Here is a 15,146-nt window from a genome sequence, read left to right as displayed (position 1 = left end):
AGCAAAGATGGCAAGATCATCTGCAAAAGCCAGACAATCAGAACTCAGATTATCCCCTTTTTCCCCAATTGTGATTCTTCTTCTTCTTCTTCTTCTGTTATTTTCCTCCATTCCCTGATTACGTTTTCTAGCACACAATTTAACAGCAGTGGGGACAGTCCATGTCCCTGGCTAACGCCAATTTTGATCACAAAAACCTTACAGGTTTCACGTAAATAGTAAATTTAGCATTTTGTATTTGTTAGTGTGTTTTTTATGATTACCACTGATTTGTTGTCAGATCCAAACTCCTTTAAGCTGTCGAATAATGTTTTTCTGTCAATTGAATTGTATGTTTTCTTGAAGTCTATAAATGTTATATAAATGCTTTTGGATCTCATTCTTCTTTACCTTATTATGAATTCCAGATTTAAAATTTGTTCCACATGGGATCCTCCTTTTCTAAACCCTCCTTGGTACTCTCCTCACTGCTGATCCAGTTGGCTATCCAGCCTATTTAGTAATACGTTAGAAAGAATTTCGTAAGTTGCTGGAAGGAGGGATTTTCTTCTATAATGTGGTCAGTTTTATTTCCTTTTTGTGGATTGGGTGAATTAATGCTGTTTTCTGATCTTCTGGTATAACTTCTGTTTCCCAGATTTTTTGAAAGGCTCCATGTAGCTTTCCAGCTGTTCCCACACCTGTTATTTTTCTAAGTTTGTGTAAGGGTATCCTGGACTTTGTTCTGGAGAGTTCCTCACAATTTTACAGTTTGTTGAAATAGCTTGCTAATATTTCTCAGTTTTCTTGGTGCTTAGAGTTAATTTTCTATCTTCATTCTTGATGTGCAAGGTAGGTGGTTGGTACATTTAGAGGCTTTGTTTAAAAGTTTTATAGGAGTTCCTAGTATTGTTCTTTTGGAAATCGTCTACAGTTAGTAACAGCTGGTTTCTTTCATACTTCCTTTTGACAGGTCCTATTGTTTTTTTATGCTGAGACTTTTGTTGTTTAATGCTGATAAAGTCTTCACTTCTTTTTGTGAAGTACCATTTTTGTCATGCTTGTTCTCTAAATATTAATGTTTCTTCACACTGTTCATTCCACCTTTTTGTGTCTTTTGAGTGGTGCTGTTTCAAAGGCTGTTTTGGCTTATTTTTGTTTTAATCTCTTCCCAGTCTTCTGAGTATATTTAATTGTTCCTGAAATTTTATGTTTTTTCACTTTCAAAGTTTCTGTATCTATTTTGTGAATCCTGTGTCCTTGTCTTGGAGTCCTTATTTGTAGAATAAATTTTATTTTTGTTGTGGTTAGATAGTGATCTGTTTCAATTTTTGCACCCTTTTTAACATGTACATTCAGGATTTCTTTTTTATTGTTAAAAGATACAGCTACGTGGTCAATCTGAAATTCTTCTAGGCTTGTATTAGGTGAATTCCAAGTTTTCTTTCTCCTCAGCAGTTTATTATTATTATTTCTTTCCTTTCTCAGACATTATGTCTGGTTAAAAATGGAAAGTGACACGGACCTTGATCAAGCGTGACTTCCTTTTAACTGTATAGTATATGTTACATTGCATTTAGGAACTTTCAGGTAATTGAACATTTATCAATAATTACAGATTTCTGTAGTTGTATATATACGTTTGGATGTAGCTGTATTGCGTTGATGTACTGGTGGATATTATGTGGTATGACTCATGTAGTTGATAGTATAATTGGTATAATGTCAACTTCATCCTGCAGACTTCATCCACATGTCCTTGACTTCCTCAGCCAGCTGGATGTATTTTTCAGTTTTTTCTCCTGTTATCTTCTGTATATTTGTTGTATTGGGTATGGATATTTCGATTAGTTGTGTTAATTTCTTTTTTTTATGGGTGAGTATGATGTCAGGTTTGTTATGTGGTGTTGTTTTATCAGTTATAATGGTTCTGTTCCAGTATAATTTGTATTCATCATTCTCCAGTACATTTTGTGGTGCATACTTGTATGTGGGAATGTGTTGTTTTATTAGTTTATGTTGTATGGCAAGTTGTTGATGTATTATTTTTGCTACATTGTCATGTCTTGTGGTGTATTCTGTATTTTCTAGTATTGTACATCTGCTTGTGATGTGATCTACTGTTTCTATTTGTTGTTTGCAAAGTCTGCATTTATCTGTTGTGGTATTGGGATCTTTAATAATATGCTTGCTGTAATATATGGTGTTTATTGTTTGATCCTGTATTGCAATCATGAATCCTTCCATCTCACTGTATATATTGCCTTTTCTTAGCCATGTGTTGGATGCATCTTGATCGATGTGTGGCTGTGTTAGATGATACGGGTGCTTGCCATGTAGTGTTTTCTTTTTCCAATTTACTTTCTTCGTATCTGTTGATGTTATGTGATCTAAAGGGTTGTAGAAGTGGTTATGAAATTGCAGTGGTGTAGCCGATGTATTTATATGAGTGATTGCTTTGTGTATTTTGCTAGTTTCTGCTCGTTCTAGAAAAACTTTTCTTAAATTGTCTACCTGTCCATAATGTAGGTTTTTAATGTCGATAAATCCCCTTCCTCCTTCCTTTCTGCTTAATGTGAATCTTTCAGTTGCTGAATGTATGTGATGTATTCTATATTTGTGGCATTGTGATCGTGTAAGTGTATTGAGTGCTTCTAGTTCTGTGTTACTCCATTTCACTACTCCAGATGAATAGGTCAATATTGGTATAGCATAAGTATTTATAGCTTTTGTCTTGTTTCTTGCTGTCAATTCTGTTTTCAGTATTTTTGTTAGTCTTTGTCTATATTTTTCTTTTAGTTCTTCTTTAATATTTGTATTATCTATTCCTATTTTTTGTCTGTATCCTAGATATTTATAGGCATCTGTTTTTTCCATCGCTTCTATGCAGTCGCTGTGGTTATCCAATATGTAATCTTCTTGTTTAGTGTGTTTTCCCTTGACTTCTTCTTCTTATTATTATTATTATTATTATTATTATTATTATTGTTATTGTTATTATTATTATTTTAGATTCAACACTTATGTTTTCAATAATATGCTTTTGGTTGTTGAGATAAGATTTAAACCACCAATTTGCTGTACCTCTAATGCCATAGGATTCTAAATTCTGAAGCAACATTGAGCAATTAATGAGATCACAAGACTTACTCAGATACTAGAAAGTTCTTCTTCTTCCTCTTGGCTTCTAAGGGAATCAAAGCTCCCGTGCCAATCTCAGATGTTGCCTCCAAATATTTCTAAGTTAACAAAAAGTCCAGAGGAAAGCTCCTTTTGGTTGAAGACTTTAAGAATTCAGTCAGCAAAACTGAAAAGTGCATCATTAACAGTCTCCAAACTTGTGTTTGGTCAGTGATTCAGTTTTACTGAGAAATGCTGTTATTTGAGTGTGTATGACTTTCTTAATTATGTTAAATATAACTGAGATTATGGAAATAGGATGATAATTGTTTACGTAGTGGTTGACCTTTACCTTTGAAACCTTTAGTCCTTGTGGAGAACATCCTTTGCATATTACGCAGGGTTATTACAACTCTCACAGAAAGATCTTATATTAACTAATGAGTATGATGATTTTTTTGGCTCTTACAATTTTCAATAGCTCTTGTTTAGTTACTGGGGACAGGAAAATTGACCTGTCTTCTGTGTCTGGGTCATTAGACCCAGAAGAAGGCCGCTGCAATCGTGGCCGAAACGTTGGTTTTTCTCCAGCAGCAGTAGTTTTTTACATTATGACGCGTTACCATACCCAGAAAACTTTTATGTCAACTGACTCTGGCCGCAGAAGCCTACGCAATTATATTGGAAAAACAAGTTTGTATGATTCTGCTGGTATAGTGGTTCTTCACACTAGATTTTCAGCTATCTTTGACAAATTTGAGTTAAATAGTTCTCTCATCTATTTTGCATATGAAATTTTTTGCTTCATCTAGTTGACAATACACTAGACTCTCGCTAATCCAGCCATTCCTGGTACACGTGGGTGCTGGATTAGCGGAAGTGCTGGATTATTGAGTGTCCGAAATTTATTTTATTGATTTATTTTGTTTTTTATTTATTTTGAAAACTTAGGGGATATAGTGTACCGTACTTTATTAAACCGAAGGATACAATTTTAAAACACAGAGGATATACTTTATTAAATCCAAAAATACATTAATTTTCAAAGAAAACTTAGTCCTTGAATGCATACTGTACATAGTTATACAGTCATATCACTCACTAAGAAACATGTCTCTAGTTTTTAACTGTCACAATGATGATATGCGATGGTGGCATTCTTTATCACGCTACTTCTTTACAAGCATTACATCAGTACTGCATGTATCTGCTCGTTGCGTAATGTACTCCAGGAAGACCTCAGAAGCTTCAGCACCAGCAATGTGAGAAATCTTTATGCTCTCTCCTCCTGTGTCCTCTTCTTCATCACTTTCATCATTACTTTCTTGCAAGCTTTTGATTATTTCTTCATCTGTTAAAGTTTGGTCCGTATCACAGTTTTCCTCATTCAGCCACTTAGTAACATCTTCATCATCAATTTCTTCTCCTCCTGGAAAGTTGTAGGACATGTCAGTGTACAAAATAATCAATAATTCCAAATTGACTGGCTCATCGCTGTCACTCAATATTGGATCCAACTCGACATCAATGGATGGCCACAATTTTCTCCAGCTCTTCATTATGGTAGCACTCTCCACTTTATCCCATGCTTCGGCTGCTTGGAAAACAACATCATGTATGTTAATTGCTTTCCAGGCCTTCAGCATTGTCTCGATAGAGCCGTTTTCACTTTCGTTTAGCAAGGAGACGAGAAGTGAATGTCGGTAATGACACTTAATTGATTCCAAAATTTGCTGGTCCATGGGCTGAATTAGGGCTGTCACATTGGGTGGGAGAAAGAGTGCTTGTACATGTATACCATCAGACTTTAGAGAATGTGGATGTTGGGATTTTCCAATCACCTTAAGCAGTAGTTTACGACTCCCATTTGCATTACAACACCCCATTAACATTTCGCACTGTTTCTGTTGCTTGTAACCACAAGCTTCCTTCTCGTTCTTGCCAGCTAATGTTTTTGAAGGAAGTATGTTGTAAAAGAGTCTTAGCATTATACAAGGCATCAGTAGTTACATCTTCTTCCTCTGTTATCTTTCGTATTTTGCTAACAAACTCATCAGCATCCTCATCGTTTGCTCCCTGCCGTCGTTGGATAAGCAGCTGCAGCAGCAAGTCGTATACTCCTAGCTCACTCATTTGTTACATAGTTTAATTCTTAAATTCTTTGCGTGTTTTTGGTACTTGCATTGTTTAATTCATAAATTTCGGGCGTATTATAGTATTTGAGAGTTGTAGCATCGCGTTTTAGTACCTGACTAGTGTAAAATCGCGTAGTCTCCTTCCGCCGCCGAGCAGTGTGTCAGCAGTGCACAAGTACCAGCATTACTGCATTTACTAGGCAATCTTGTATTTTAATAACTGTTTAAATTTTGTGTCGATTTGTTTGCGCTCTCTGTAGATTAGTTCAGACGTTCTTTGCACAACAGTTTTTAGCATGGATAGGGACTGCAACTGCTGTGTTCGGATGCAGGCTGAGTTGGCATCCCTTTGCTCCCAGCTTCAGGCAGTGTTGGCTTCGGTCACACAGCTTGAGGCTGTTGCCAATGGTCATCACTGTGGGGTTCCGGATGGGGGTTTGTCGGGGACGGCCAGCTCGTCCCACGCATCCCCCGATCAGACTACGACTGTGGTTGCCCGGGATACTGCCCACATTGAGGCTGATCCCTCACCTGTGGTAGAGTGGAAGGTCGTCTCAAGGTGTGGCAGGGGGCGAAAGACATTCCGGAGGGCTGAACGGAAGGCCTCTCCAGTTTGTCTGACGAACCGGTTTCAGGCTCTGTCTCAGGCTGATACTGATCTTCGGCCTGACATGGCTGCTTGTCCTGTTCCAGAGGTTGCCCCTCAGTCTGCAAGATCTGAGCGGTCGCAGAGGGTGGGCTTACTGGTAGTTGGGAGCTCCAATGTCAGGCGCGTAATGGGGCCCCTTAGGGATATGGCAGCAAGAGAGGGGAAGAAAACCAATGTGCACTCCGTGTGCATACTGGGGGGAGTCATTCCAGATGTGGAAAGGGTCCTTCCGGATGCCATGAAGGGTACAGGGTGCACCCATCTGCAGGTGGTCTCTCATGTCGGCACCAATGATGTGTGTCGCTATGGATCCGAGGAAATCCTCTCTGGCTTCCGGCGGCTATCTGATTTGGTGAAGACTGCCAGTCTCGCTAGCAGGATGAAAGCAGAGCTCCCCATCTGCAGCATCGTCGACAGGACTGACTGCGGACCTTTGGTACAGAGCAGAGTGGAGGGTCTGAATCAGAGGTTGAGACGGTTCTGCGACCGTGTGGGCTGCAGATTCCTCGACTTGCGCCATAGGGTGGTGGGGTTTCGGGTTCCGCTGGATAGGTCAGGAGTGCACTACACGCAACAAGCGGCTACACGGGTAGCAGGGGTTGTGTGGCATGGGCTGGGCGGTTTTTTAGGTTAGATGGCCTTGGGCAAGTACAGAAAGTGCAACAGCCTCAACGGGTGCGGGGCAAAGTCGGGACATGCGGGGACCAAGCAGCAATCGGTATTGTAATTGTCAACTGTCGAAGCTGCGTTGGTAAAGTACCGGAACTTCAAGCGCTGATAGAAAGCACCGAAGCCGAAATCGTTATAGGTACAGAAAGCTGGTTGAAGCCAGAGATAAATTCTGCCGAAATTTTTACAAAGGTACAGACGGTGTTTAGAAAGGATAGATTGCATGCAACTGGTGGTGGAGTGTTCGTCGCTGTTAGTAGTAGTTTATCCTGTAGTGAAATAGAAGTGGATAGTTCCTGTGAATTTTTATGGGTGGAAGTTACACTCAACAACCGAGCTAGGTTAATAATTGGCTCCTTTTACCGACCTCCCGACTCAGCAGCATTAGTGGCAGAACAACTGAGAGAAAATTTGGAATGCATTTCACATAAATTTTCTCAGCATGTTATAGTCTTAGGTGGAGATTTCAATTTACCAGATATAGACTGGGACACTCAGATGTGTAGGACGGGTGGTAGGGACAGAGCATCGAGTGACATTATACTGAGTGCACTATCCGAAAATTACCTCGAGCAATTAAACAGAGAACCGACTCGTGGAGATAACATCTTGGACCTACTGATAACAAACAGACCCGAACTTTTCGACTCTGTAAGTGCAGAACAGGGAATCAGTGATCATAAGGCCGTTGCAGCATCCCTGAATATGGAAGTTAATAGGAATATAAAAAAAGGGAGGAAGGTTTATCTGTTTAGCAAGAGTAATAGAAGGCAGATTTCAGTCTACCTAACAGATCAAAACGAAAATTTCTGTTCCGATACTGACAATGTTGAGTGTTTATGGAAAAAGTTTAAGGCAATTGTAAAATGCGTTTTAGACAGGTACGTGCCGAGTAAAACTGTGAGGGACGGGAAAAACCCACCGTGGTTCAACAACAAAGTTAGGAAGCTACTGCGAAAGCAAAGAGAGCTTCACTCCAAGTTTAAACGCAGCCAAAACCTCTCAGACAAACAGAACCTAAACGATGTCAAAGTTAGCGTACGGAGGGCTATGCGTGAAGCGTTCAGTGAATTTGGAAGTAAAATTCTATGTACCGACTTGACAGAAAATCCTAGGAAGTTCTGGTCTTACGTTAAATCAATAAGTGGCTCGAAACAGCATATCCAGACACTCCGGGATGATGATGGCATTGAAACAGAGGATGACACGCATAAAGCTGAAATACTAAACACATTTTTCCAAAGCTGTTTCACAGAGGAGGACCGCACTGCAGTTCCTTCTCTAAATCCTCGCACAAACGAAAAAATGGCTGACATCGAAATAAGTGCCCAAGGAATAGAAAAGCAACTGGAATCACTCAACAGAGGAAAGTCCACTGGACCTGACGGGATACCAATTCGATTCTACACAGAGTACGCGAAAGAACTTGCCCCCCTTCTAACAGCCGTGTACCGCAAGTCTCTAGAGGAACGGAAGGTTCCAAATGATTGGAAAAGAGCACAGGTAGTCCCAGTCTTCACGAAGGGTCGTCGAGCAGATGCGCAAAACTATAGACCTATATCTCTGACGTCGATCTGTTGTAGTATTTTAGAACACGTTTTTTGCTCGAGTATCATGTCGTTTTTGGAAACCCAGACTCTACTATGTAGGAATCAACATGGATTCCGGAAACAGCGATCGTGTGAGACCCAACTCGCTTTATTTGTTCATGAGACCCAGAAAATATTAGAGACAGGCTCCCAGGTAGATGCTATTTTTCTTGACTTCCGGAAGGCGTTCGATACAGTTCCACACTGTCGCCTGATAAACAAAGTAAGAGCCTACGGAATATCAGACCAGCTGTGTGGCTGGATTGAAGAATTTTTAGCAAACAGAACACAGCATGTTGTTATCAATGGGGAGACGTCTACAGACGTTAAAGTAACCTCTGGCGTGCCACAGGGGAGTGTTATGGGACCATTGCTTTTCACAATATATATAAATGACCTAGTAGATAGTGTCGGAAGTCCCATGCGGCTTTTCGCTGATGATGATTAGAAAATTGTAGCGAAATGCAGGAAGATCTGCAGCGGATAGGCACTTGGTGCAGGGAGAGGCAACTGACCCTTAACATAGACAAATGTAATGTATTGCGAATACATAGAAAGAAGGATCCTTTATTGTATGATTATATGATAGCGGAACAAACACCGGTAGCAGTTACTTCTGTAAAATATCTGGGAGTATGCGTGCGGAACGATTTGAAGTAGAATGATCATATAAAATTAATTGTTGGTAAGTTGGGTACCAGGTTGAGATTCATTGGGAGAGTCCTTAGAAAATGTAGTCCATCAACAAAGAAGGTGGCTTACAAAACACTCGTTCGACCTATACTTGAGTATTGCTCATCAGTGTGGGATCCGTACCAGATTGGGTTGACGGAGGAGATAGAGAAGATCCAAAGAAGAGCGGCGCGTTTCGTCACAGGGTTATTTGGTAACCGTGATAGCGTTACGGAGATGTTTAACAAACTCAAGTGGCAGACTCTGCAAGAGAGGCGCTCTGCATCGCGGTGTAGCTTGCTCGCCAGGTTTCGAGAGGGTGCGTTTCTGGATGAGGTATCGAATATATTGCTTCCCCCTACTTATACCTCCTGAGGAGATCACGAATGTAAAATTAGAGAGATTAGAGCGCGCACGGAGGCTTTCAGACAGTCGTTCTTCCCGCGAACCATACGCGACTGGAACAGGAAAGGGAGGTAATGACAGTGGCACGTAAAGTGCCCTCCGCCACACAACATTGGGTGGCTTGCGGAGTATAAATGTAGATCGTTAGCTGAGCGACTTTCCCCGGTGACTGTCAGCTACCAAATGCTTGCTGCAAACAAGTTACTACTGCCAAGTTGTTTGTTAAATGCAGCTGCTTTTCCCTTTATAATTGGGCCACTGACTGGAACTCCTTTACTGTGTTGTTGTATGAACCATCCATAAACACCTACGTCCAGTTCTTCATTCCCACTCTTTTGCATAACCTTCCATTAAAGTATTTACATAATTTGGATCACTCTTTTGCTTTCTATGTAAAGTTGTTTCTCGGTAGCACAAAAGTTTATTATTCCCTTGGTGATTCATCATTTGAATACATTGCATAGCTTTTCTTTGTGTGTTTTGAGAGGAAAAGCAATGTTAAAATAATGACAGATTATCAACAAATATTTTTGTTTTTCTCTCAGTATAATCCTCTCTATAAATATTTTTGCAGGTCTCATGCTTCAGTTGGTATTTAATTAACATTAAACTGATGGTATCTTTGATACTTTTTTTGTCTTTGGTAATGAAGACTTTTGTATACTCATTTGTTTAAGTAAGAGGCCTTCATCGTCAGAAAGCCCATTAGGCAAGTTTTGTAAACAGAGTGCATGGGTAAAGATAGTATTTGTGAGTAGGTCATCAATTCAACTGCAGTATGTTGCAGTTACTCTTGTGGGCAGCTGGACTAAGTTTGACATAGAGAATGTATTTCAGAGTTTATATTAAAATCACCACACAATATAACTTTGTTTGTTCATGTAGAGATTCATTATTTCCTCCAACTTATAATTTAATACTGACAAATTGCCATCTGGTATCCTGTACACGTAGATAAAGATTTTTTTTTTTTTTTTTTTTGTTGACTATCCAATATCATGCACCCACCATGTCTTTTGGAAGTTTTACAACAAAGAGGTAAGAAATCAAGGAGATGGAACCTGGAGTAGTGTGAGAGAACCAGAGGTGATTGAGGACCTTAAAAGAAGCACGGTGCAACTATTGACTGAAGCAGTGAAAAAAATGCAGTAGAAGATGAAATGGTAGGTTTGAGAGATGATATAGCCAAGGCAGCATAGGCTCAAATAGTTAAAAATACAAGGCCTAGTAGAAATCCTTAATAACACAGAAGACATTGATTAACCGATGAAAGAAGACAATATAAAAATGAAGAAAATGAAGAGGCAAAAGGAAATAGAGGTGTCGAAAAATAAACTTGACAAAGGTGCAAAGTGGCTAAACTGGAATGGCTAGAGGACAGATGTAAGGCCATAGAAAAATGCAGAACAAGGTAAAAAGTAGATGCCACATATAGGAAAATTAGAGAGACCTTTTGAGAACAGAGAAGCAGCTGTAAGAGCATCAAGAGCTCAGATGACAATTTAGTTCTAAGCAAATAAGGGAAAGATGGAAGGAATATATAGAGGGGCTGTACTAGGGAAACAAACTTCAAGGCAGTATTATAGAAGGTGAAGAGGAAGAAATCAAGATAAGATGGGAGACGTTATACTGTGAGAATAATTTGACAGCACTAAGACCTAAGTCAAAACAAGGCCCTGGTGTGGACAATATTCCTTCAGAATTATTGAGATCTTTGAGAGAGCAATCCATGACTAAACTATTCAACTTGGTATGCAAGATATGTGAGACAGATGATATACCCTCAGGCTTCATCGATAATGATATAAGTCCAAAGAAAGCAGGTGCTGGCATATATGAAAACTACTGAACCACTATTTTAATAAGGCATGATTGCAAAATATTGACACAAATTATTTACAGAAGAATGGAAAATCTTGTAGAGGCTAGCCCCAGGAAAGATCAGGTTGGGTTCCACAGAGAGGCAGGAACAAGCAAGGCAATATTGTCCATATGACTTGTGTTAGAAGATAGGTTAAAGAAAGGGGAACCTATGTTTATAGCATTTGTTGGTTTAGAGAGAGATTTTGACAATGTTGGCTCGACCACACACTTCAAAATTTGGAAGGTATCAGGAATAAAATGCTAAGTTATCAAACAATGGCAAATCCAGGACAGATTGGCACTCACCATATAGAGGAGATGTTGAGTTGCAGGTAGGCACAACAAAACGACAGCTAAATAAGTGAACTTTCAGCCAAAATGACTTCTTTTAAAGTAAACAAACACACACACACACACACACACACACACACACACACACACACACACACACATTCACCGTCATGCATGCACAACTCTTACTCATACTGGCTACTGTGGCCAGACTGTGAGCAACTGCGCATGATGGGAGAAGCGGTCTGGGTGCTGAGGCTAAGGAGCAGACTGGGTCAGGGAGGGGGAGAGGTAGAAATGTAGGTGTGGGGGACAGTAAAGTGCTGCTTGTGGGACCATACAGGGGTGTGTTGGGGACACAGTAGAACAGCTAAGTGCAGTCGGGAGGTTAGACGGGATGCTGGGAGGAGGGAGAGTGGGGAAGGGACTAGAAAAGGAGATAAGTAAAGAGACTGTGGATGCATTGGTGGAATAGAAGGCTGTGTTATGCTGGAGCGGGAGCAGGGAAGGGGTTAGGTAGATGGAGGACAGCGACTTAATGAAGATTGAGGCCAGGGAGTTTGCAGGAGTTTAGGATATATTATAGGGAGAGTTCCCACAGATGGCAAAGGCAATGAAGCAGTCAGTGAAATATTATTTACAACTTTTACAGAAACCAGGCTGCAGTTTTATGAGCTGAAGGACATAAAATGTAAGCAGTGATTGAGAAGGGAGTGAGACATGGCTGTAGCCTATCCCCAGTGTTATCTACAAATTGAGCAAGCAGTAAAAGGAATCAAAGAAAAGTTTGGAGATGAAATTAAAGTTTAGTTTGGCGAGAACATTGTAGGACTGGGAAGGACAGTTGAACAGAATGGATACTGTCTTGAGAAGTGATTATAAAATGAACGTCAACAAAAATAAAACAAGGGTAATGAAATGTAGTGAATTTAAATGAGGTGATTCTGAGGGAATTAGATTAGGAAAAGAGACACTAAAAGTAATAGATGAGGTTTAATACTAGGGCAGCGGAATAATGTATGATGGCTGAAGGAGAGAGGATATAAAATGCAGACTGGTAATACCAAGAAAAGCATTTCTGAAAAAGAAAAATTTGCTAACATGAAATATAAATGTAAATCTTAGGAAATCTTCTCTGGAAGTATTTGTCTGGACAGTAGTCTTGTATGGAACTGAAACATAGACAATAAACAGTTTAGACAAGAAGAGAATAGAAGCTTTTGAAATGTGATTCTATAAAAGAATGCTGAAGATTTGATGGGTAGATCACATAACTAATGAGGAGGCACTGAATAGAATTGGGAATAAACTGAATTTGTGGCACAATCTGACTAGAAGGAGAAGGGATCGGTCGATAGGACACATTCTGAGACATCAAGGAATTGCAAATTTGGTAATGGAGGAAGTGTAGTGAACAAAAATTGTAGAGAGAGACTAAAGCTTGAACACAATAAGGTGGTTCAGATGGATGTAGGTTGCAGCAGTGAAGAGGCTTGCACAGGATAGACTTATGTGGAGAGTGGCATCTTATCAGTCTTTGGACTGAAGACAACAAAAACAATAACCCTAATAGTATAATTCAGTATTACAGTCTGTAATATGGGTTACTGCAAACTTGACAGCTTTGAGCCAGTGTTCTGAAGTCATATTGCATCTACATTTTTTTTTAAAATTCATTTAAACAGTAAAGCTGGTTTTCCAAGAACTCTTTTTTATTGGTTTACTTTGTGTAGAAAATACAGAGAGCTGTGTGGCTCATTACTTTAGGGCATGCAGGATCTGGAGTTGTTGAACATTTCTGTCACCAGTACTGCTTTGTGGAAACATGGGTGTCACTGGTAGCTGTTGGCTTAATAGTTTATTGGGGATAATGACAGTGCAGTTTTGATAATTAATACTCTGCATGCTTGTGTGCTTTGCTGTGTTATTTATACAAAAAGATCTGCACAGCCTGAAGGCCAATGCAGCACTAAAATCTCAGCTTGCTGATTTTTCCAGAACATGAGACATAATAATATTGCTAAGGCCATCGAGATAATCTCTCTCTCTCTCTCTCTCTCTCTCTGTGTGTGTGTGTGTGTGTGTGTGTGTGTGTGTGTGTGTGTGTTAATCTACGATATTACCATTTTTTTATGTGTGATAAATATTTGAAATTTTCACTGCTTGGTTTACACAAAATTCATTAGTCATAACAAAGTAATATATAATATGTTAGTATGTTTAAGTTTACTTAGACATAATTTCAGTTCAAAGAACACCATTTTTGTAGATGCCATTTGAACCACCCATTAGAACTAAAATGTAATAATCATATAGTAATTTCATTTTAGTGGACTTGACTGTACATCTTAGCTCAGGCTCTAGGTTTGAAAAACCTGTATGCCTCCATACCTTTGTAAATGAGAATTTAATCGATTTTAGTTTCTCTTTCCAGGTTCTCCTCACATTGGATGATGATCTTATTGATGTACACAGAAGCAAAATTCCTGTTTTCTGAATGGTTATCAGATTGATGGTCTTTTGAAATAAATGGAATTTTTGATTTGACTGTTGTTAGAGGATAATAGTCTGCAGTATATTGTGTTAGTGAATAAAGAGTGTGTGTGTGTGTGTGTGTGTGTGTGTGTGTGTGTGTGTGTGTGTGTGTGTGTGTGTGTGTTTACAGTTATATTTTAAAGGTTATGTCAACTGTGCCAGAACATATTTTTCTGCTGGACAAATCTCTGCATGTAAATCCTGTTTATATGCAGTCGAGAAAAGTATGTTCCATTAGAAGCATATAAATTACCATTCCTAAAAATTATGTTTCGAAAACACATTAGAATCCAGAAGTTATTGAAATCAAAAATATATATTTATTGAATCAGAACTATATATTTATTGGGCCATGACATCTAACTAATAATGTTGCTTTACTTTTAAAAAGTTATCAATTCCTCAAATGCCTCTTATTGTAAACATTGCTACAATAGCTTATGTGATGTTTAGATCAACCTGAATTAGTGACACAAATAATTTTTTTCTTGTACTGTCTTCCAGTGCTTGGTTTTTATACTGCCACAAAATTTTAAAACAGCAGACTGCTGCACAAAGTAAGATTCATTCTTGGGTCTTGTTCTTAAATATTCCTATTTTGGTGTAACTGCTTTGAGGCATTTAAAAATTCAAAGCCAAAATTCAGCATTCTATCCATTTTCTTTCTTCTTGGAATGATTGAGAATGTAATTTAAACTGAATGTCTTTTTCTCAAAACTATGAGTCATTAATTTCTGTTCTCTTAAGCAAGTATTTCTCAGTTTATAATCACATAAATTTGCACTCATTTTCCCCCTTCCTTTTGATAAATTTCTATGTATATACAGGGTATTTTCATGGTGATGGGGAGAATATTTAGGGATGATGAAGAAGCATAAAAATAGCAAAATACAATGGAGATTCTCAGTCTGGAAACTCCCCAATCAAGTGTTATAAAACATATTAATTGCTGGTAGCCATTTTTAGATATACAGCCAAGACTGACTCAGCTTGATTAGGCTGAACGTATAAGATTGGTGTTTTGTTTTATGCTGTCAGACTTGGAAACCTTGACAGTTTGATAGTTTTTTGGGGGTTTAATTAAACAGAGCAAGGTCATCCTCAGTTCAGTTATTTGTATGATGACTGTTCACTCGGACATGTCCTAAAGAACAGACACAACATATATAATTAATTAAGGTAACAATGGCAAATGATCCCTTCAGTGCACATGCACACCATGCTCAAACTCATATAGGA

At 38.9% G+C, this 15,146-nt stretch overlaps 1 protein-coding gene across 1 annotated transcript in view; it reads left to right on the top strand.

Moving 5' to 3' along the window:
• The window catches only part of LOC126419300 (SID1 transmembrane family member 1-like), a 143,744-nt gene extending 129,824 nt beyond the window's left edge, over positions 1-13,920 (top strand). Inside the window, exon 16 of the mRNA XM_050086474.1 lies at positions 13,807-13,920. Within this exon, the coding sequence (XP_049942431.1) occupies positions 13,807-13,869 (63 nt within the window). The 3' untranslated portion in view covers positions 13,870-13,920. The remainder of the gene's footprint in view (positions 1-13,806) is intronic.
• Positions 13,921-15,146: the final 1,226 nt, after the last annotated feature.

Source organism: Schistocerca serialis, chromosome 9 (assembly GCF_023864345.2).
Source record: "Schistocerca serialis cubense isolate TAMUIC-IGC-003099 chromosome 9, iqSchSeri2.2, whole genome shotgun sequence".
Taxonomy (NCBI): Eukaryota; Metazoa; Arthropoda; class Insecta; order Orthoptera; family Acrididae; genus Schistocerca; species Schistocerca serialis.
The sequence above is the reverse complement of the archived record's forward strand: the minus strand, read 5'-3'. Positions and strand labels throughout refer to the sequence as shown.